Source organism: Channa argus, chromosome 15 (assembly GCF_033026475.1).
Source record: "Channa argus isolate prfri chromosome 15, Channa argus male v1.0, whole genome shotgun sequence".
In the NCBI taxonomy this organism is placed as follows: domain Eukaryota; kingdom Metazoa; phylum Chordata; class Actinopteri; order Anabantiformes; family Channidae; genus Channa; species Channa argus.
In genome coordinates, this window is record NC_090211.1 from 1,192,323 (window position 1) to 1,215,528 (window position 23,206).

The following is a 23,206-nucleotide window of genomic DNA, read 5'->3' on the forward strand; positions in this document are numbered from 1 at the left end:
AACAAATTGGAGACCAGAAAGAAGAAAGACAGACAGACAGAGTTGCAGATGTGTTTGTGAGGGAGTGAGTGAGTGTATGTGTCTGTGTGTGTGTGTCTGTTCTTGGGGGGGTTAGCTGTGGAAGATGAAGAGGAAGAAGAAGAAAAAAAAGCCTGGGCGCCTTAGGGAGGAAATGAGAAGGAAACAAAGTCATAAAAGTGGGCTGACAAATCCAGACCGAAAAACATTCCTGTATCTGTTCAAACTCTCTCTCTCTCTCTCTCTCTCTCTCTCTCTGAGCACCAAAGGACAGACAGAGAGATAAAGAGGGCAACTTATGTTTTTCTGCCGCCTGTTTAACACGTAAAAAATAAACAAGCGGGAAGATGCACAAACCTCCTACTAAAAAAAGTAATTACAAATGTTCCATTTCCCAAACGCAGCACACCTGTCCTCATCAAAGCCAGCCTCGCTCTCGTGAACACACTTTCCCCTCCCTCCGTACAGCCTGCACGGCTTGGGGCAAAAAAAGACGTGAGCTAATCTTCCGGATCTCTAACCGCCGAGTTTTACCCAATGGATCGCTCTTCCGCACCTAATCCCAGCACTTAGAGAGCCAATTCATCTGGATAATTCCTCGTGGAGCCTAATCCAGCTAGGAAACTCTTTAATCTGAGAGGGAAAAGTAACACCTCATTTATAACCTTAATGCATCAACCAGCAGCATCAGAATCACGCGAAGCTTGTTTTCTGCCTTCAACACTGCGCATGCAGCAGAGCGCACAGGCCTGACAGGGGACAGAACGGGCGAGAACGGCTCTTACCGTTTGTTGATAATCCGTCAGGAGCCCCACACACCTGCAGCTCACTTCGGCGTCCCGCGCGCAGGCACACCGGAATGGCAGGAGACAGCCCTGCCGTGTGTAGAGCGGATGGATGGATGATAATTGGTTAGAGGGGTGGCGGCGCGAGGAGGTGAAGATGATGAGGAGGAGGAGGTACTGGAGCAGGGGTGCGTTCCCCCGTTGTCACCCAATCGTCAAAACACCGCCGCCATCTTCATCATGGCATCATCATCACCATCCTCGCCGTGACAAGTGACCATTTTAATAAAGTGTCAGTTTCAATTAAAATGTAAATTTGAAATGATCTGTCCGATGGTTTTCCCGGATTTGGTCTCGCGGCTCGCCCCTCGACTTCGACTCATCACAGCGGAACTGTCCCCATCTCGGTCCATCTATTGCAGCACGAGACCAGACAGAGCGCGGAGCCATATCGGAGAAGGAAGAGCAGCGGGAGGAGGTGGAGGAGGAGGAGGAGGAGGGGGATGGGGTGGGTTGTTGACAGCGTCTCCTCGTGCCGGGTTTCACAGTTATAACTAGTCTTCTCATTAACCAGTCCGTTTAATTAGAGCTCGGCGTTCATTTCGTCGTGGCAGTCGGGCTCGCGGCGTCTCGCCAGCCCCGGGCAGAGCCGTGGAGAGGCGGCTGCTCGGGCCGGAGCGCAGAGCAGCAGCAATATAGCCACTTGGGAAATCATAAAAAGTTCATGTTCACGTTAAGCGCGTCCACATGACCAGCCCATCGGCCAATCCCCGCGCGCGGCCACTCATAAACTTGTATCACAAAGTTGTAAATTTTCATATAAAACAAGGAATTTATTGCATTTCTTCATGGTGTGCTGTTAGAGTGGAGCTACTCCTTCCCCCTTTTCTCCTTCTCTCCGACGCCATTTTCTTCCTGTTCTGCTCCCTTTTAAAACAGAAAACAAACAGCTTCCAAACCCAGAAACGAACGGGGATGTTTTTTTTTTCTCTTTTTGTCTTTGTTGTCTTCTCTCCGTTGCTTTTTGAGCTTCACTGTTCCTATTGTCTTTCAAACAGTCTACTTTATTCGTGTGCTTCACTTCCGTGTCAATGACCCACATCACATACTTGTTTGTTTTCTAATAAACTGCGTTTAATTAACTGTAAAAATAAAGTGTAAAATCACTCACACTTTATTAGAAACAACCTCATAATCAGTGCGAACGTAGCGGGGTTAATTCAGAATATTCACACTGCTGTGCTGACTGAAGAATGCTTACTAAAACGTTTTAGAGACATGTACTTAAGAATGTTTCAATATCACAACGTAATAATGTGTTTTGTAGGCTAATCACATCTACAGTATTCAGGGCTGGGTTGTGCTTGAAGTAACCCAAACAGTGTTTCATAAGATGGCCAAACCAACTTTTTAGTCTGGGAGACACACAACAAGGGCTTCCACTGCAATGAGGGGACGAAATATGTTTCATGGGAGGAAATAGAATAATATTATCAGCCCCCTGGACGGTAAGACAGAGTATTTTAATAGACTCCTTTGTTTAGACAAACGCATTCATGCTTATGCGCCTGTATCAAGCTGCAGGCGGATGAAATGCTGCATTATGCATTGCCTACAGAGAAGAGAGTGAATCTGAGTCCAACTGCGATCTCTAGGCACAACAACCACAACACCTGAGGCTTGGTACGGGCCTGAAAGGCGTGCGTGAAAGCGGTTTCGCAATGCGGCAACGCGTCATAATTTTACGACCTGCAGGTCCAGAGCCGCAGGGTGTTCGAAGTCGAAGACACAATGCAGGGATTTTGTTTTTCCACAAAAATTTTCCACTATTTGCTTCACTGTTGTAGTAGAAGAGATATGAAAACACCTAAATGCAAATGTTTGAAAAAATAAAATAATTTAGTTTTCTGCCCACACAAGGTTATTACAGAATTAACATATAGTTGTTTTGGTCACCGATGGTTTATTCATCCCGCATTCGGTACGTTTTAGCGACCTATTTACAATTCTGAATTAAATGATGCCTTTTTTCTCTACCCAGCACTAAATGTAGAACACTGCAGATTTATCTTATCATCTCTAGTAAAATCAGAAAATCAACTCAGGCAACAGGCAACATGGACATTATTCCGTATATCATTAAACGCAGAAAAACTTTGATATGAATCCTGCAATGACCTACATGTGACCTTTCCAAATTGGAGAATGTCTGGTAAGCTTCCAACGCTTCCTCTATGCAAATGTCCCAAGTTAAAATTTAACAGAAATTTGAAGGAGAAACACAGAGCAGGAGGCACAAACAGGATTCGGCGGTCATTTGGTTTCTTTGTGTGTTTGTTGCTTTTATTGGGGTTTCCGGCCTTTTCATGGGCGCAGTAAACACACCAGGATCTGTTGTAACCCCCCCTACCATCACCGCCATCGGCTTCCACCACTTGATGTGGTCGTTTTAGTTGCCACAGACTGTCGAAGACTTATATGGGCAACAATGTCTCTTCGACTTGGTCGATATTTGTGCAGCTAAACAGGAGCAGACCTGTGTGTTTTTAGGCAAAGCCGCAGTGTAAAGGTGGGAAACTGAAGCCTGGTAGAATGTTTTCGATGATCAGGAAGGGTCGTTCTCAGTCTGGAGGTAATCGAGTTTAAATAAATACTTACTTTACACTGTCCAATTAAATATTCTCTCAAATGAGACAAACTGTCAACTTTATTTATACAAGAAGATAAAGGGAATAAATGTTTGAAATGGATGTTGTCTCCATTTTGCCCAACACACCCATTGAAACCAAAAAAAACAGATTTTTTTTTAAAGAGCTAGTTAGTGAAATAAATGAAGTGCTATGTTACATAAATATGTGTGTTGAAAGTTCGAATGCTATTAGCTGTAACAGTCGGGGGTAAAAGCCAGTTAATACATTTGAAATCTGTAAACAAGGTGAGGACGTTTTAAGAGAACACTGACACTCATTACTGAGCTTTACAATGTGTGAAAGTAATGATTACACCCTACAATCAAATTACAACACTAAACTTAACACAGTTATACGAAAATGGCACTTTTCTCTTTCTAACGGGAGAAATATTTCAGTTAACACAATATACAATATGATTTGAAAGTCAGCGTTTTATGGACGGAAGCCGTAAAAGACTGCAAAACAAATCATCTTAAATATTCTGTAACTTAAATTTGACACACGTTTTCTGTAGCATCAGGGATCAAATAAAAAAAAAAAAAATTGTGTATTGATTTGAATGGATTATTTTCTAAATCCACTGCGTGATGGAAAATATAGATGCCACTTAAGCAATGGCTAGAAAAGGGACACTATTTTGAAATGATGCCAGGATGCAACGCGCATCGTTAAAGCAATAACACATGATGCAAATATTTAATTGCATATGTTGACGTTATTGTGCAGCCTGGACATATATTTGGCAATCTGGCAGTGTTATGGTGCAATGGTTTTATTAAAGTAACAGACAAGCAAGATTCTGCAGTTAATGTTTATTATTTACATACAAGCAAATTAAAGTGCATTTACTCTGAAAATGTATCAGGCAACAACACAGCACAGAAGCAAATACAGAAAAAAGATCAAATCACTGTCAAAACGCATATAATAGCTTCACAGCAAAAGAACCATTACAGACAGAAACTCCTATTATCGAAGATATCCCTTTCTGATCCACATGACCAGCTTTATGACGCACTGACATAAAAATATTCTCCCAGTTGCATCTAGACTAACTATATTATATATCCATATTATTTGTCACAACATATAAAAAAATGTAATCAAGACAGAAGCAAAGTGTATTGTCCACCTACAACACGTCACAGGATTAGACACCGCATTATAGGTATTTAATAAAAAAAAGGACACAAACCTTAAACCTTTAAATGTTTTATCATGCCTACATTAGCTCAATTAACATCTGCGTTAAAGGAAAACATGTTCGGGTTGTTCTTCTTAAATTACTAGAAAATTGTAAAGGGTTTAGTTGGTGGCCCGCTAAAAGCCTTCTCAAGTCAGAGGGGGAGAGAGAGTCTTAGTCTTTAGTAAAGTGCCAATGGAGATTTTGCTTAAGTCTATTTTGAACGGAGACGGACTTTTACAGCCTGAATAGTTCTGAATGGGACTTGGCTGTAACAACGCACAGAGACAGTTTTTAATAAGAACTTCTTAAAATGGTGGATTTGTCTCCATGCTGTTTCTCCCCTGCGTATACGGGGATACGTTAGCGTGGTTCAGGATGCTGTGTTGCCTTTAGCATATATATTTAATATAATGAGACTCGGTAAAGACATAGCTCACACTGATGTCACTTGCAGCACTTTGTTCTAGCCTTTCTGCAGAGCTAAGGTCACTTTGTCCTTCCGATAAGCCTACGTCAAGGTGACAGTATGGTCAGAGCAGCACTTTGTTACGTTTACTGTCCCTCTTCTCCATCCTCATCCTCCTCATTCGCTTCTTCTTCTTCTTCGGCAGCCGCGGCTGAAGCTGCCGCCCTGGAGACTCCCTCAGTCGGCCGGTTCTCCTTCTTCCACTTCATCCTCCGGTTCTGGAACCAGATCTTGATCTGCCGCTCCGTGAGGCAGAGCGCGTGCGCAACCTCTATCCTCCGTCGTCTTGTGAGGTAGCGGTTGAAGTGGAACTCCTTCTCCAGCTCCAGCGTCTGGTGGCGCGTGTACGTCTGCCTGCCGCGCCTCCGATCAGCACCTGCGCACACAGAAAGACATGTACTCTATCACAACAAAGTCCTCCTACATACGTCCTGTGACCTACTGTAACCAGAGGCAGTAATCTTTAACACTTTAATCCCTGGACACTTTGTACAATTTTAGTTTTGAAAATGTAAGTCTGTAGTTATTATCCGACGCTCACAGTAACACAAATAAAGGGTTGGCGCTATCTAAATATAATAGCGGTCAACAAATAGCAAAAAAAACACCAAATAAATGCAATGTAGTAAAGGTGATTTTTTTTTTTTCTTTAGGTCTAAGGAAACAATGATTCGATGAATACAGCGTCAGGCTTCGGCTGAACTAAAGCTCCAGAATATCTTAACAATGTAGTTCTATTTTCATGAAACAAACAAAATAATAGCATTCAATAATGTGGAACTCCATTTCCAGAGGAAAAGAGTGAATTAAATATGGAGAACATAGTCAAATAAATCAAAGAAGTTAGAAGTAAATAATGAAAATCCAGGAAGTATATCTAAATTGCAAAATTTCAATTCGACATTTTATCATGTTACTTTCATTATTATTCTAAATTCAAAATGAACTGTCATCATTTTACTTATAAGTGCAATTGTAAGCATGTAAGTTATGTTTCTTATTATACTTCAGAATAATTTTTATTTTGGTTTTATATAAATGCAATTTTGTTAAGTAAAAGTAAAAAAATAAAAAAAATAAATAAAACTCATCATTATGGTGTCGTAAAATAAAATTCTGAGTCAACAAAATGTTAAACTTTTTGAGTTAGTATAAGAAATGTACCTTATTATCTAATGATTAACTGATTAAGTTATGCTTTTGTATTTACAAAATTTCTAGCTTTTAATCTCTCTTTCTTTGTATATATGTGCATGTGTTTTTCTTTTAGAGTCCCTTATGTTAACAAAAATATTAATTAAAAATAGAAATATTAAAATCTGAAGTTATAATAAAGAATGCAACTAAAAAGTTTTACTTAAATGACTTTGTTTCTAACTAATTCTTTTAGACTAATCGTTATCATTACATTACAAAAACAAGGTACAATCTAATAGATTTCTTTTTTCACAGTCAACGAGATGAGTAAAAGATTTTTAAAAAAGACTCATCCAACTCATACAACAATTGTAATGTTTGATAGCACACTGATCTTCAAAATCAATCATAAATAAATCAGTTTAACCTTTTAAACTGTTGTGTTGTTCAGTGGCCTCAGTCCAAACCTGGTGGCCACTTGTTGCCACCTCCACTTCCTGCCTGATCCATTTGACTTGTGGCTGGGTAAACACTGTAAAGGACTTACTAAATGATGTGGTCAAACTGTGGGTTCAGCTGCTGTCCGTCTGAGCCTCTGTTCAATGTTTACTCCACACAGTTTGCCCTTAACAGTGATGTGTGTCAATTGTAGTCGACTACACAAACAAATGAGGAATTTAGGAAGTGAAAAAATCGGAGTGAGAGTGACCACTGATGTGCAGAGAAACTTTCAGCACGAGTCATGTTGGGGCTGTTTGAAAGAAAAAGAAAAAAGCTCCTCAGTGCTGACTAATACGACAGAAACCGTGCTGACCTCGCGACATCACACAGCGCCTGAAGGTTAAAGAGAAACTGGCTCACATTTTCACTGCTCAGAGGTCGTCTGTGGGCCACAAACACATCTAAACTCACTTCCTCTAAAGATTCCTGTGAAAAATCATCCTTAGGGATTTCATTAGAAACCGGGAGGCTCCGTGCTGCCATTTGGACATTTCAGCATCTATTTTCTCATTTAATCTGAACCCTGCAGGAGTTCAGCTATCCATCCAACAAAATCTATCCAAAGTCTGATTCATATGAGCAGATGAGAGCAGCATAAAGACAAGAACCGCGAGCTGTGTCATCTGATGGACAACTAACCATCTAAAGGTTTTCATTTCTTTAATCATCAGAGGTCACTGCAGCCACGGGAAGACTGTGAGATTTTCAGTCCAGCACAGATACCTTTTCCCCAGGTCTGACATAAATCTGCTGGATATAAATCCTCAGCCTTCAACTGTCTGTTTCCTGGGTGTAAATGAACTGAAGAAAGAAATGTATATTGATTTGATATTGATTTTCAAGCCCTCGCTGGTAAAGAATATAGCCTCTCCATGCAGCCACTGTGCTGACTGTAATTTGAAACTGCAGACAAAAGCTTTATTACACTCACCATGACCAGGGCTGAGGGCACTGAGGTCATGTCCTCCCAGTTTTTTTCTGAGAATTAGAAATCTAAAGGGAGTGTACTAAACTAAACACCTTACTTTTACAGGCTGATTCCACTTATTTCACACTTCACATACCCTCATTTGAGCCAAAATTAGTTACTGAAGACTAGTCATTAAAAACTGCCTTAATACTGCCTTTATAGATGCAACAAAACCTGATTCATATGAGCAAACACCCGATTAAAACTAATGTATTACAAGTGTCCTGCTAGTCTAAAACACGTTATAGTACAACCCTGTACTCTATTGTATATATACAGTAAAAATCTGACTGTAAACCAGAATCAACATGTGATACCAGTGTTTAAACCCTTAGAGTTTCAAGCTGTTTTAAAGCTGTAACTAATGGAAGAAGCATGTCTGCAGTGGATTCTTCTTCCCACAAACAGAATGACTTAAAGAAATAAAGTCATTAAATACCTAAAAAAAAAAAAAAAACCTTGTGAAAAATCTATATCATTTTGAGAGTCTCCTAATCTCAGTGTTTCTAAAATCCAGCACTGCTCATCGTACCCTCCCCAGAGCCTCATATGAGGTTTTGCTACACTTTACTGCTCCTTCAGATTGTACACATTCATGGATACGTTATGTGTGCACTCAGGGTGCCTCCTGGATTAATTTACCGTGCTACAGATGCATGAAAGAATATGAGTATTTGTCAGCATTATATTAACTTTAAGCTTTATATGGTTATACAAACTGTATGTGTGGAGTATTTCTTATTTACATACCTGAAACTCATAAAAGCTCATTGTTATTTTATAGTTTTTGACAAAGAACATGCCGCTCTTCCCCTTATCAATCACAAAACATTGATCTATATAGTACTGTCCCACTGAATTTGGTGAAAACATTCAAGAATGTATGACTATTCACGATTAATTTAATAATTTCTTAATACTGTTAAATCTTCATAAAAAGCATCTTTACATATAAAATAAAAGCTCTACAATCCCTGTATTTAAATACAAAGCGTATCACTCTGTGCTTCTAAAGTGTGAATTAGATGCTTTCTCTTTTCTGCAATTGTGTATTATGGAAGGCAGTGACCATTTGAGTGTCAGCATGTTGGAACCGTTTTGTTAAAACTGTGTGTGTGTAACCGTGTACGTGAGAGAGAATAAGTCAGATAATATTCATCTCCATATTTTATCTTCTCTCGCGCTATCACACAGACACAAATGCGTTTCTGATCCATATCCTGAGCGCTATGTTATGAGTTTAGCTTTTCATGTTAGTCTTATTTTTCTGTGATAATGGGAACTTCCGGGGAGCTCCCTCCAACCGTCTCACCACGCCTTGGACTGCAATCTGATCTAAATTAAAATCGAGAAATTCATTATATAAGCTGTCTGCTCCGACCCCCCCCCCCCCCCCTTTAAAAACAAAGTGAGAGAGAGAAAAGCAGAAAAAAAATATTTTCCTCTGCCTTTTTGTGTGTGTGTGTGTGTGTGAGAGAGAGCCTGTGTATGTGTACTTTTGAAATATAGTTAAATAATAATACTGTAGACTATAGAATAACACTTTGTAATACTGTACACTTAAAGTTGCACAGATAATTTTTATCTTAACACAATTTCCAAAATGGTAACACTGATATTTATTTCAGTTGCCCTCTGACTTTCAAAACAAAAGCCCGGGCTACTTCAACGTTTTGAGCCTAATTCTTAAAATATTTCCATTTATTGATTTTTAAAATCTAATCTCTTTTAGACAAATCTCCAAAAGAAAGCTCTCAATAACACCTCAACACACACAAGCTTCCTGAAGCAACGCGGTGAACTTGAAGATCTTACAGTGACACAAATGAACCTGCGGTGACGACAACCGAGATATTTCCAGCTAAGGAGGAGCGATCTGATTACTCCAAGAATAATTTTCTAAAAAAAAAAGTCTGTCTGTGTTTAATAATAAAAACGATTTTGCAAAATGAACCTTATTATCTGTGAGAATGGATAGTTTTTTCCAACATAAACCAGCTTTCACAAATTGATCTAAAGTACTCTATGTCTCTTCTGATCTTCCACGTCCATGTTTCTTGGAAAGGTCTCATTCATCTTTACGCACGTTTTACGCGTAAATCCTACCGCTACATTTCCCACTTTTACACGCCACCATCTCTATTTTTACGCAAACATAAAAATGCTCTTTGTTGTGTGCGTTTGTTGTGGTTCGAGGTTTTGAGGCCCCGCATCCATTCAGAATGCTGGCCGCTACTGTCGCACAAAGCCGCTTTTACAATGTGGAGAAAGGACAGGCATTCAGAGATCAAACCATTCTGCTAATTTATAGTGTTTAAAGTATTAGCGGATTCGGGTGACAGTACAATAGCACAATGGGCTTTCAGCTAGTCCTGACAGAGCAAACCAAACTATCAGGACGCAGAGGCCCAGCTGAGTCAAACACGGAATATGAGCTGAATATGAATGATAACTGTTAGAAGACTTCTTTCCTTCTGTTTCAAACTCTTTGGTATGATGTTCCATTCACTCCTGCGAGGCGTAGGAGTGACTTTTTAAACACAATACTACCTAATGAATATTCACCAAGTCTTAAATTATGGTTTTATGGAGGTCGCGGAGCCATAAAGGATCTGCAAAGAGAGAGAGAGGTTGTAAAAAAAGTGTCAGAGAGAATAGGGAAGACAGGCATAGTTCAGCTACCGGCAGTGGCCGCTGCGCAACCGGGCCAACAGTTTAAGAAGCGTTTAACGTAATTACTGGGTCAAGCTGATACTAATACGCGCTCCCCCATAGAACGCACACAAACCCAACCTTTCTAAGAAAAACATCCCCCAACCCTCCTTTCGTCCTCTCCCCCTCACCTGCGAGGCCTACTAAATTATCTCATGCCGCCCCTTATAGCTTTTGATCTTATCTCCCCCATCCCCTCCCCTCACCTGAGCTTCTCATCCAGGGGTAAATCAATAGCCTCTGGTGGTTCAGCTGGCGCTGCTGCTGCGGCTCCGGGATTCTCTGCCTCCTACAGGCCGGCTCAGGGAGTCTGGAGGCCAGCGAGCAGAGCTGAATAGAATCGGGGAGCAGCCCCGCGGCGCATCTATGCAGCGGTGGGCACAGTGGCGCTGCTCCCAGCGCCCCACAGGCCTCTCCTGTGCGTACTTCTGCAGGGTTGAGAGGTTGCGCGGTGGGTCGATTATGCCCGCTGTCCCCTTCTAGTCCCGAAAGGGACAAACAGAGCGACGAGGAGGAGGGAAAGGAGGAAGAGGAAGAAGAAGAAGAAGACGAGGAAGAAGAGGAGGAGGGAGCGACACGGACTCCTCCGCTGCAACTGCCATTGGGGATATTATGGTGATTATATCCGCTGGGCACGAGGGCGCACGACGAAGACACCGCAGGGGAAGTAGATGAAGTCGGAGAGGGAGAACTTGGAGAGTCTGTGAAGACCAGAGAGGAGCAGATCGCAGAGGCTTGTTGGTATTTGGAAAACAGCGTGTTGGCGAAGTAGAGCGAACTCATAATTTGGCCGCGGTGATTTGTAGGCCTAGGGCGGTTTAATGTCGGCTTTTTACGAGGCACTGTGAATTATTGGCGGGGTATTACTGTCTAGATTTACACCCAAAAAAAAAAAAAAAAAAAGAAAAAAAAAATCACCCCATGACACTCTCTCCTCCCCATCCTTCCATTACCCCATTGACCACGTGATCACGGGTTCACGTGATATCAAGATGCCCAATGGCCGACTCAGTGTCCCTCCGGATGCAATATTATAATAGGAGAAATTAGCCACAAGGCACAGGGAGTGACCGCCGCAAAACACACACACATTGTATAAAGATATTAGAGTGAATCAAATGCAGCATAGAATACAATTTATATTATACGATCAATATGTAGCACCTCACAACGTGCCAATAATCACCAAGGTTTATAGAGGGTTAGAAAACATGCAATTGACGCCTTTATTGCCTTTCAGGAGTGGTTGTAAATTGGTGACGTGCGCAAATAGCTGAAAACACCATTAGGTGTGATATTGATTGGACTTGAAACGGACATTCGCTAGGCGTGTGCGTAAAGTTGGCGAGATTTCCTTAAAGAAGACATGGATTTCCGCTGTTTGCCTCTTTGGGCTTTTATTTTTTAGAGACCACACATGCAGAGAAGACGGTCCCATAGACCAGAACAAAACCGCCTGTTGTCAAGGCCCTGTGTCCTGTGTACCGTTGCTTACTGGCCACTACAAGCAGAGACAAGACCCTGTAAACAGCCTTACAGAAAGTAAGGGACGTTATTGGAAGCACGGAAAATGATAAAAGCCCTCACAATATAAGATAAATGTGGCTACATAAAGTTAATTGCACATTCTCAAAAAATGTCACTCTCTTATGAAGAGTGACATTTTTAACACTAAATATAAAAACAAAAATGATTTAGATGTTTTTTTCTCACTCCCGCAATACCTTGTTAGATATACTGGTATATATTGCAGTCTATAGGCAAACAAAACCAAACCCTGAGAGGGCTGAAGCAATTGGGGTTTGGAGGTTGGGTGTTTCAGAGAAGAAACACATCACTGAATCCATTACACAAGCAGAGTTCTTAGAAGAAAAAGGGGATAGTAAAGGTGGCGGGGCCTGTAAGCTCATGTCTGATTAGTTATGGTCCCTGGACCTGGATCCATCTCACCCTGCAGAGGAAACTCACCTTGCATGCAGGTGCTCGGCTGTATGCTTAGATCTGTACCCGTGACTGAGCTCAGCTGGATAAAATCTCTGTGCTGAGTGTAATGTTTAACAGGCCACAGAAGAGTCATGCGTGCGTAAAATTCCAGTGACTTTTTGTTTCTCTAACGGGAAGGATGTGGGACAATTATAGGATCAGAAAGAGCAGGTTTCTTTGTTTAATCCACAACACTGAATTAATTGTGAATATTCCCAATAAGCCAGCACTGTGCAGGAACGTAACCTTGCTTCTTTGCTTATTTTTGGAATATTTTTATGTTTGTTTTGCACAATCTGGAAGTTATGTGGGCGACGTTTAGTTGAATTGTGCGTTAAAACGTCTCATCCTTATGGTGCCGTAAACTTAATTATACATTTTCCCTCCTCTCATAGAGCCTCCTCATGTTCAGTGTGTAAAATACCATAACTGTTCACCTATAGGAAATGAGTCCACATCCCTTAGACGATGAATCAGCACTAATAAAGTATGAGGCTATGTAGAAAGGAAGGTTTTCCAGGTCAATCAGACAAATCCTCCAACCTGGACTATGTGAGGCTACCTGTGATATGACCCAAGCTTGACAGGAAGTAGTAGATATTATCTAGAAGTTTGTAAATGTGGCAGAAGAGATGAAGATAATTAGGATAAGATAATAAAGGGCTAGTGATGTATGTTAGAGCATGTAATGGCTCAAGATGATAGGACACTAACTTATGGCCGAAGTTAAAAGTCGCCCATCTTGTCCACAGCCCCCTACTCACGGCAGCAGGGGTTGTGCCACGGAAAAAAAATCAAAGCTGAAAACAACACGTTTGGGTTTAGGGAAAAATCATGCCATTACTTAAGAGGTTGTTGGTTGTCGTGGCTACAGCAGTAAACGACTGTTCCTTTGCTGTGAAATGACTTATGTTATCTCTCATGTTGATTTACAATAAAGTGAGTTGCTTGCACCGCCATTGGAAGACAGACACTACATTGAGAGGGGCCCTGGGTCCTGTTTTATTTTAGTTTACTCACATAGTGCATCAATCTTAGTTAACATTTTAGGATAATGAAGCTCCTATCTGTAGTACACTATGTGAAGGGGTCAGCTTGGGCCCAACAGCACATTATTGCCCCAGGGCCCTTTAAAGAATTCAATCCGGCCATGCATTGATTCCAAGAGAAGAATGTCCATTTCTGCAGGTTAATCTGTTTTTCTTTAAATAATATAAAGTTGAGAAATAAACCACGATCTGTCAATAAGGAGAAGTGACAATTTGGTTTCACCTTATTATTCCGCATGTGGAAACCGTTTGTGTTATGTATCTGTACAGGGTAAAAATATAACCCTGATGATGTTGTCTGTTTTCTCTTGAGTTTTAAAATTAGATCCAATGTTTTTTCAACTTCTCACGTTTGTCCGCTGTGAGTCTCCTAACATAATAAAATTGCTATAGCAGAGCTTTAAAAGATGATATCCAAACGGAACAACCTAACTAAAATGGTCCAAAATGCACTATTTGGAATCTCAGTTTTTACAAAACGTGTGATGTATGAGCCATTTATCTTTGCCTGTCTGTATATGTTCACATGATGTGTGTGTACTGTGCAACATCAGTGTATCTGTCAAAAAAGTGCCCTATCATGGCTTTACATGTCAGATATGTGCATCCTGGATCCGTTTCCAGGTTAATGTCTAGAAACGAGATCGAATGTTCAGTGATTTGATGACAACATCCTCCACCCCTGTACCCGGCAAAGTCCAAATAACAACGCTCAAGTTCGTACAGCACGAAGATGTATAAGGACGTGTAAATATGCACGCTCGGTGTGTTTGATCAGCCCATATGGAAACAATCCGGAGCTCAAGTCGTCGCCATGATGATGATGGAAGGCAGTTTATAGAGGCCTGTAATAATGTAAGTGGAGGTGGAGGACCAGGCCATAAATAAAGTGGTGTTTGGATAGGATGTGGATTGTGTGTGGGTGTGCGGGTGTGAGTAGTGGTGGTGATGTTGGATGGAGGAGGTAGAAGAGGAGGGGGGGGGGGGGGTATTTCCGAGTCGAGGCTTAAATGTTTGGCCTGTGAACTGAACGGTTTTATCAGTCTGGGTGCTGACATAATGGAGAGAGGAGGAAGGGAGAGGATGGGGAGAAAGTGTGGAGAAGAAGAGGAAGAGAGTAAAATAACTTTCTGAACGTGCATTTTCTTTCCCCTTATCTCACTATTTTTGATTATTGACAGTCGATTAATACTTCATAGCTCTAATTTCATATTAATTGAGAGTAAAACAGCCATAAAATCAACCCCAAGAGCCGTCACAACTCTGCTTCTCATTAAACGCAGAAAGCCACATTTTTATGACACTTTTCTCCTTTTTATTTTTATGAATGTTCTCTTCTTTTAATCTGCACTGTGCGCATGCTTTTTACCCAAAAAGAGAGAGAGAGAAAAAAAATGAAGACAACATAAAACAAACACCATTGATCATAAAACGAACTAAATCGACAATTAGAGTGTGTAAAAAAGAGACCCGACCTACTAAAACGGCATAAATAGGCAGTTTCATGTTGTTGGAAATTTCATTAATTGCTACGTCATCATCATCTTCGCCATCATCATGATCAATCATTGCCATTACAACAACAACATATAAGTGAGAAGTACAGTAAAAAGTGCACCATCATCATCATCATTTTAACTTAAAAACTATACAGCTGCCAAAGATAAAATTGTTAATGATAAACTTCTAACAATATAGAAATGTTTCCACAATAATTGTTCCACGAAGAAAGGAAGCTATCATTTTTCTTTCTTTTTTGTTGGTTTTATACACTAGAGGAGACTATGTTTGTTTGAACTGGATTGATCCACCCCCGCCCTCATCAATTTCATTTTTTTCAAGTTCATTCGCTTGTTTCTTCACTGTGTGATTTTTTTTTTTTTTTTTAATTCATTTCCCGCAGTTTCTGCAGCCAGCAGACAGTGACGTCCAGTCCGTCCGGCTCACCAGTCCCTTTTGGATCGTAGAGACAGCGGGGCAGTCCAATGGCCTCAATTAAGACAAAAACAGCAACCACCCACCCTCTCCCCTTAAACTGTCCAGCATTTACAGCCTCCTCGTCCTCCTGCTTTCACCCCTGTTCCCTTATCTTTCCCTTCCCTAACGTCCCAGGTTTTCTTCTTACATTTGCTTGTGTGTCTTCTCGCAGCAGTCCTCATTCACGGAGGCCTGTGATCCCGCCGTGCTCGCCACGGCTCCGCCTGTTCCTCCACCTTCTGCACCTCCACCACCACCAGTACCACCACCTCCTCCTCCTCCTCCGCCGCCGCCGCCGCACTCCCGCAGCTCTTTCTCCCTCCTCTCCCTCTCCACGGCTTCCTGCTCGCTCTTGCTGCTGGGGAACTTGTCCTTGTTGTTCTCCTTCTTCCACTTCATCCTCCGGTTCTGGAACCAGATCTTTACCTGCCGCTCCGTCAGCGCCAGCGCGTGCGACACCTCGATGCGGCGTTTCCGCGTTAGGTAGGGGTTGAACAGGAACTCCTTCTCAAGCTCCAGGGTCTGGTAGCGGCTGTAGGTCTGTCGGCCTCGCCTCCTGCCCGCAGCTACTGGGGGCGTCGGTAGGTGTGAGGAGAAGGGAGACATGGAAAGGAGATAGAGCTCATCAGAGACACGTCTACATTTTTACATCTTCAATTATTAGCCCATCAGCGCCCCTCACACGTGCCCCATTCCGTAAAACCCAAGAACCTGGTCAAACAAAGGCTTTTCATATCAACATGTGAACCCAGCATTGAACATAATTGGTAAAATATTAGTCCACAATTAGTCTAGTGATGATCCAATTGTCATTAAACTCTTATAAAGTAATCAACTTAGTCATTTAACTCTGCACATGTTTTTTTTAAACCCATAGAATAACAATGATGTTGGTCCGTTTTTTGGCTTCATTACAATGAAACTTCATGTTAAGTTATTTGATGAAAAACAGAATGTCAGTAAATACACTGGTTCACTGGTTTTGGATGATTGGATGATTTTATTATTGTCTGTAGTAAATCAGTGGCGTGTTTATTATTGGGCCAAAACGTGACAACGCCCCTATTTCACGTTTAGTGAATATATAGTGAAATCATGTGTTGGAAATGTCCCGGGTTCCCATGAGGAAGGATGCTCTGCTTTGGTTGTTACACACACACACTATTTTTAATAGAAGTGAGGCTAAGAGCAACACAAAAACCTTCCGTCCATCACTTCACTTAAGAAAATAATGAAAAATAATAGATAAATTATATTCAAAAGAACCGTAAGAGACGCGAACATATATTATTTGAAAAGCAGAAAATGATTCCGCACAGCAAACGATCCTCCAGCGACGCAAGTGGAATTTTAATTACAAAAAACAGCAAATATTGAACAATAAAGAAGTACTACTACTAAGATTTACTATCTAATTTATCTAATACACACATACAGTAATAACAAAATATTTCAACTGTAAATCAACCTTCGTGATATAATGACAAAATGCTTGATGGCCTTAACCCATTGGTAAAACTGAAAAATATAAAATCACTGTCTTCTTGCTATTTTTAAGCCAACACCGTGTGGATAAATCGCACACATTAGACTTCGGCAGTCTGACTGCAGACTTCCGACTGCTTGTGATTATATTTCCATAAAAGTGTTTGTCTTTCTGTTTGATGGTCGCACCATAAAAATACTACTGACTAAATATGTCAGTGCTCATAAAACTCGAATGTAGACTGATGCTTTTAAATTACTGATCTACAGGGACTTCAGGCTTTGCATGATAGTTTTAGTATTGATAAGTGTTTGTAAATGTATGGGAGATGTTTTTTTTTTTTTGAGAAAACGTTGATTCTCCAATGCGATTCTCTGTTTTGAGTGATGATAAAGCTTCGTATTGAAATTAGGGCGTAAGCACACATGCACGTGCTTTTATGCAGGACAGTAAAGTTTCTGGATTCGATTACGCAAGAGGGCAATGACTTTGATGGAAGCGCATTTGTCGCTATAACCTCATAGAAGTCTGATGTTATCTGTCTGCACTGATCACTCTGCATTATGTCATAAAGCTTGCAGGTAAACGAGGGAAAGCATCGTCTATACATATTTTAGACACACACACACACACACACACACACACAAACACATTTAGTCCTACAGGATGGTTACTGCTTTGGAAACTACTGTGACTCTGGTGGTCCCCGCAGTGCAGTGTCCGTTTGTGGGCACAGAGCTGCTCTTTATGGTCAAACAGACAGAAGAAGAAGACAAGGGAGTCTTTATGGAAATGCATGGACTTGTAAATGATATAAATGTCTTGTATGTGTTATCTGTCACGGGGCTGGCGCCGTGATTCGTGCTATAGGGACTGAGGAGAAGTTGGCGCCACATTCGCTGCTGTCACCAGCTATGAATTAAGGGAAATGGGAAACACTTTCCTGGGTAAAATAACAGCATGAACGCTTTGATGTGAAAAGCAACATGCACCGGGAATTTAACCTCCAACCCTGGCTGCGTCACGGCATCCCATCCCGTATCCACTTCTCCATAATATCTTCAGCTCGCATGGAACAAAGAGGAATAAATGATTTTTTAAATCATTTATTTGGCATTTTCATAAAGCATTACTTTTATAGTGGTGGAAAATGATACAAGCTTTGGGACTGTGAAACATTTTAGGATCTATTACGTATTAAACCTTTACAAAGCCAATTAAATAAGCCCTAAACAAATGCATGGCACTTAGCAGTTGACATTTTGGGGGGAAGGAGAAACGAGGTTTCCACTCGACAGCAGATGCCAATGAGAGCCGAGGAAAAGCCACTAATACCAAGCCAGACATGCATTTATTCTTCGGCCTAATCAGATTTTTATTCTCATTTCTCATTTTAAGGCCGTACAGAGAGAACACTCTGTCAAGATCCCCCGGCCGCAGCAGCACCAGTCGTAAAACTGGCTCATATGCACGAGTTTAAAGACAAACTCATGTATTAAAACTCCAGCACTGGGGCTAAGTATTTCAAGACTTATTCAAGGAGCTTCCTTCGTGCTGGGAGTATAAGATGGAAGGTGTGGGGGTGTAGTGTGATATACCTCTTTATAAAACATAATGGCCTGTTCTCATTAAAGAGAATTTCGGAGGTAAATGTGAAGGATAACCACCTCCCGATTTAAACCCCAAAAGCTCGTCCGTTTCTCTCCCCAGTTACTGTAGGCCAACTAATACATTCTATCACTGAGAAGCCATAATATCCAATCAAACCGTGCGTGTACGGGCTGTAACTGCGTGCGCACAAAGCATCTTCTGACCGTAGCGGCATACGGGTTGACACGCCTGGTTTCCTGTTTTGACTCGACTTTTCGGGTCCCCGGATGATCTGCATCATGGGGTCGGCGCGTTGTTAAAACCGAGGATAGTGTTTGAAAACCGTTAATGAAGCGACTAATAACTGTCATCTTTGAAACCTTATCTTCTTAAGAAGGGGTTTGGAGTTTGAGTGTGGCTGCTCTTATTAAGAGACAGAGGTGATTTAGAAAGCGGCGGAAGACAAAGGGTTAGGGACAAATAACACAGATTAAAAATGTACATTATGACGATTTACTGAAAACACAAACAGGAAACCATAGGCTGCTGGTTGGTATTGCACGAGTTTCCATAATCCTATAAAACCGTGCGTGAATAAAAATGTGTTATCATCATTGTTACCTGCAGTAACAGGTTTGTAATAAAATAACACCTATTAGGAGATTATCTCTTCTCCATGTGGATGAAGAGGAAGCAGCTCTGCGTACAAACAGACCATATTTTTTTTTAATTTATAATTTATTGTTTTTTTTTTTATTTTATGATGATAATCATAAAGCCACAAACGTCCTGTACAAGTCAAAGCCCGACTGCAGTCCAGTTTTAAAATATACAACCGAGAACATATAAGCAATAAACTGTCTCTCTCTCTCTCTCTCACACACACACTCACACACACACGCACACACACAGACCGCACAGCAGCACAGCAGAAGAAATATGAGCTTAAACAAAATAGGCTACTATACATGTCCATCCATTCGCTGATCTATCTATCTATCTATCTATCTATCTATCTATCTATCTATCTATCTATCTATCTATCTATCTATCTATCTATCTATCTATCTATCTATCTAACTTTATAATCTAAAGCAGTTGAACCAAACTGTGTGTGTATGTGTGCGTGTACACACACTCGCACGCACACACAGGATACAAAAGTAACCCACCACCAATGTGAACTACACGGACATGACTTGACTACTTGATTTTAATGTTTGAGTCAACAGGCCTGTGTGTTTATGAAGGTGCACCTTACACTCATATTAGTTCGTACACACACGCTTAAAGGGAGCTTTCAATCCGAAAAGAATCGGCCACCGTGCAGACAAATGATCCCGGAGACCACAGGCAAATGGTAAAGGCCAAAGGAAAAAGGAGTGAAAGTTTCACCCATGTCAGAGCTGCACGTCTAATATGGGTCTTTGCTGCTGGAAACAACTACCTCCAACATTGTAGTCTAAGCACAATCCTCACAGTTTTCGGACGGGGGTCGTATGTAGAGGACACTGAGATCTCAGATCCCTGTCTCGGGTCTCTCTTGACTATTCTCTCTCTAGGCTATATGACCGGGGCAATTAAGCACTAAAGTCATTCACAAGTTTTGGTGCTGCCAATAAAACCATAAACGTGCTTTTGTCTTCCGCTTTGAGGAAAGACAGACAAAAGCCAGCGAAAACATGCCTTTTCCTAAATTGCCACTTTTAAAACCACTTTTTTACTTTCTCCCGCTATTTCCTGCTCTGTTATGTCCTCCCCTGCTTTCAGAGCAGCTATGCTCCTCACACGAACTCTCAGCTTTAGGGAAAGACCGCTACGTGCCTTCGATAAAACAACCATTGTACAGCGGCTCCTGGTTTCCTCACCTTGCGGCCTCATCCAGGGGAACAGCTGCGTCGGTGAGGGGCTCTGCTCGGTTCCCTCCGCGTCCTCGCCGCCGAGCCCGGGTGCACCTCCTAGCTTACAGTCGCTGTACTGGACCAGGTCCGTGTCCTGGGCCCCGAAAAGCGTCTGCCGCTGCAGGGCGTCGTATCCGTAGAAGTTGCCCGGCTCGCCGTGGCATGTGACCGCGCAGGGGCTCTGCTGGTACGGGTTGCTGGGCAGCGTGGAGGCGCTGTGGTGGTAGAAGTCCTGGATCTGCGGAGCGTGCTGGAAGGTGGCGCCGGAGCCCGGGCCGTACACCACCGTGGGTCGGCTGCCGGCCAGGTCCTGCGCGAAACCGCACTCGTAGTAGTTCGGACGTAACGAGTCACCGCTTTTATATTTAGAGAAAAGCGAGTTGACGAAATATGAACTCATCTTTTGGTCGCTTGTGGTTTTTTCTTAGTTGTTTCAGTTTGTATTCGGCTCTGCAGAGTCAGAGTGGGGCTGAGGGGGAGCGACTTTCAGCGCTGTTGGCTTTTTTCCTGCTTCTTCCTTGCGGAGGGAAGCAGAGAAAAACCGACGGACAGACACTCAGAGAGAGAGACGGAGGGGAGGGAGACAGACAGCGTGAGGCAGGTCTGCCGCCGGTGTCGGTGACCGTTGTAGTGGTCTTCCCCCCTCACGACCACAACAGACAAACCGGTCGCGATATGGGTGAAGGTGGCGGCAGCCAGCCAGAGCAGTTACAGCCACAAGCACCACCACGACAATAACAACAACAATCACACCGATTCCATAAAATCTCCAGCGAAGAAGAAGAAAAAGAAGAGAAAGGAGAAGAAGAGGGAGAAGTAGAGGAGGAAGGGCTTGTGCGCATCACAATTCCAGTGTTAACGGTGTAAGCTGGAGCCCTGTCGCGCTCTCAAACGGGTTTTCCGTGATTTACTTCTCTGCAAATGAGTTGTTTCATATTTTTTCTCCCTCTCGCTTTGGCTCTCTCTCTCTGTCTGTCTCTCTCTCTCTCTCTCTCTCGCTCTCTGTCTCTCTCGCGCGCTCGATCTTTCTCTATCTTTCTCGCCCTGGCCCCTGTATGAGTGTGTGTGTGTGTGTGTGTGTGTGTGTGTGTTTTCCAGGGATAATTTGCATCTATTATCAGCTCTTCATCCCATTGGCTTTTCCATGCACATAGACACACGTGCACAAGCACACAAACGCATCAGAAACCATTGCACTTTTTTTTCTTCTTCGTCTACTTCTTATTTTGCGTTCGTACTCGCACGCGCCTGAACGCCTGGATGTTGGTCTCCCGGCCTCTGCTCGTGGAGCTCCCGTGCGCCTGTGATAATGCAAAGGGAGTGTGAGAGGAAGGAAATGAAGAAGGCTTCAAAAAGGAGGGGGTGGATGTTGGGTTGGGAGGGGGGCAATCAGAATTCTGTCGCTTGCCATTTCATTAAATCAAATGCACATACACACTTTTTACTTTAAGTCTGAAATGGAGGTTGGTGGATGATGCTGTGCGTGTTTATGTGAGAGCATCTCTTTCATTAATCGTTCTATCTCATTTCTTCCCCTAAAGCCCCACAGCAGGGAGCGTGGTTTGCATAGGGAGTGAGGCCCGAAAATGTCAGGGAGCCTGGGCGAGAGAGGTGAACACAGACTGGGGAGCAGGAAGAGAGAGAGAGATAGTGCGGTGACCAGTGCGTCCTAATTGGTATCGGTTTTAACAAGTGCTGGCCTATAAACATAATTGAGGTTTTAAAACCACTTCTCATAGCCTCTCCTGTCTTCTATTGCAAAATAAACGAGCACCGGGGCCCAGCAGGCTTGCGTTCTGATCATGGTATACTTTTATAAATATGATCTCCATAAACACGCAAGGAGGATTGGGGAGGGTAATAGTCTGGGAGAAAGCGGCTGTAAATGCTTTAACAAACTATAAAGCTCCATAAAGTGGAGGGGCAGCGTTTGCTTGTTTACGTCCCTACAGCACAGAAACAAAAAAGGCTGCATTTATAACGCGCCCTTTGCGCGACCGGAGGCCGTAAATGTCTCACTTTTGGCCGATATTTAATTGTCATTTCCCCCCCGTTTTCCATATGTGAGCTGAGGTGGAGGGGTGGTTTTTCTAACAAGCGATAAGTTGTGTTAAGGTTAAGTTCGGCCTTGTAGAACAAGCGGAGCTCGTAAAAGACAAGACGTGCAGCGATTAGAGCAAAAAGGCTGTGGAGTGATTTCTTCTTTGGCAAAGATTTTAATTTGACTACCAAAGGCCTGGGACCCACCGAAAAAGCAGAGCTGGAAAACTGGCGACGTAGGCTTCTGCAGGTACAACAGCGTGTGTAAGAAATCCTAGACTCTTTATTTGATTTCAGTAATGCAATTATGTTTTACAGCTATCATTTTATTTCCAATATGGACTATTTTCATTGTGCGCTCATATCCACCAAATAAAAATGTCATTGCTCGAATTGAATTTGTTTAGATTATACAACAGTAGAGGCCTGAATGTTTGCAGACGGGGGCTGTGGTAAATCAGCTGATTGTATATACGACTTTCTACGGTGTAATTGGCGCAGTAATATTCACATTTATTACCAAGACCATGATCCTATTTAAACTTCAACACGCCATGTTTTATACTTTACGGGCTTGTGAGAGATGTATGAATGTGATGCGCATTTTCTGACCAGCCTCCTCGCGCCTGTACGGGTGTCTACATTCCCCCTCAGTCAAAGCCAAACCACTAAATTATCTGACTGTTAGAGCACGTGGATGGGTAATTCTTGT

General features: G+C 42.2%; 2 protein-coding genes across 3 annotated transcripts; both read right to left on the reverse strand.

Moving 5' to 3' along the window:
- Positions 1-4,293: 4,293 nt before the first annotated feature.
- hoxb7a (homeobox B7a) lies at positions 4,294-12,931 on the reverse strand. Its single transcript, XM_067478237.1, has 2 exons — positions 10,675-12,931; positions 4,294-5,524 (listed from the first exon to the last, which is right to left on the reverse strand). Exons 1-2 carry the CDS (start codon positions 11,249-11,251, stop codon positions 5,235-5,237), a joined length of 867 nt encoding a protein of 288 aa, XP_067334338.1. The 5' UTR covers positions 11,252-12,931; the 3' UTR covers positions 4,294-5,234.
- Positions 12,932-14,792: 1,861 nt separating this feature from the next.
- Positions 14,793-21,737, reverse strand: hoxb8a (homeobox B8a). 2 transcript variants are annotated; one of them, XM_067478240.1, is made up of 2 exons: positions 20,422-21,737; positions 14,793-16,046 (listed from the first exon to the last, which is right to left on the reverse strand). In XM_067478240.1, the coding sequence occupies exons 1-2, from the start codon at positions 20,852-20,854 to the stop codon at positions 15,622-15,624; spliced, it is 858 nt and encodes a 285-aa protein (XP_067334341.1). In that variant the 5' UTR covers positions 20,855-21,737; the 3' UTR covers positions 14,793-15,621. The 2 variants fall into 2 exon arrangements, with proteins under 2 accessions (XP_067334341.1, XP_067334342.1); XM_067478241.1 differs by having other exon boundaries at positions 14,793-16,043; positions 20,422-21,732.
- Between the last annotated feature and the right edge of the window lie 1,469 nt (positions 21,738-23,206).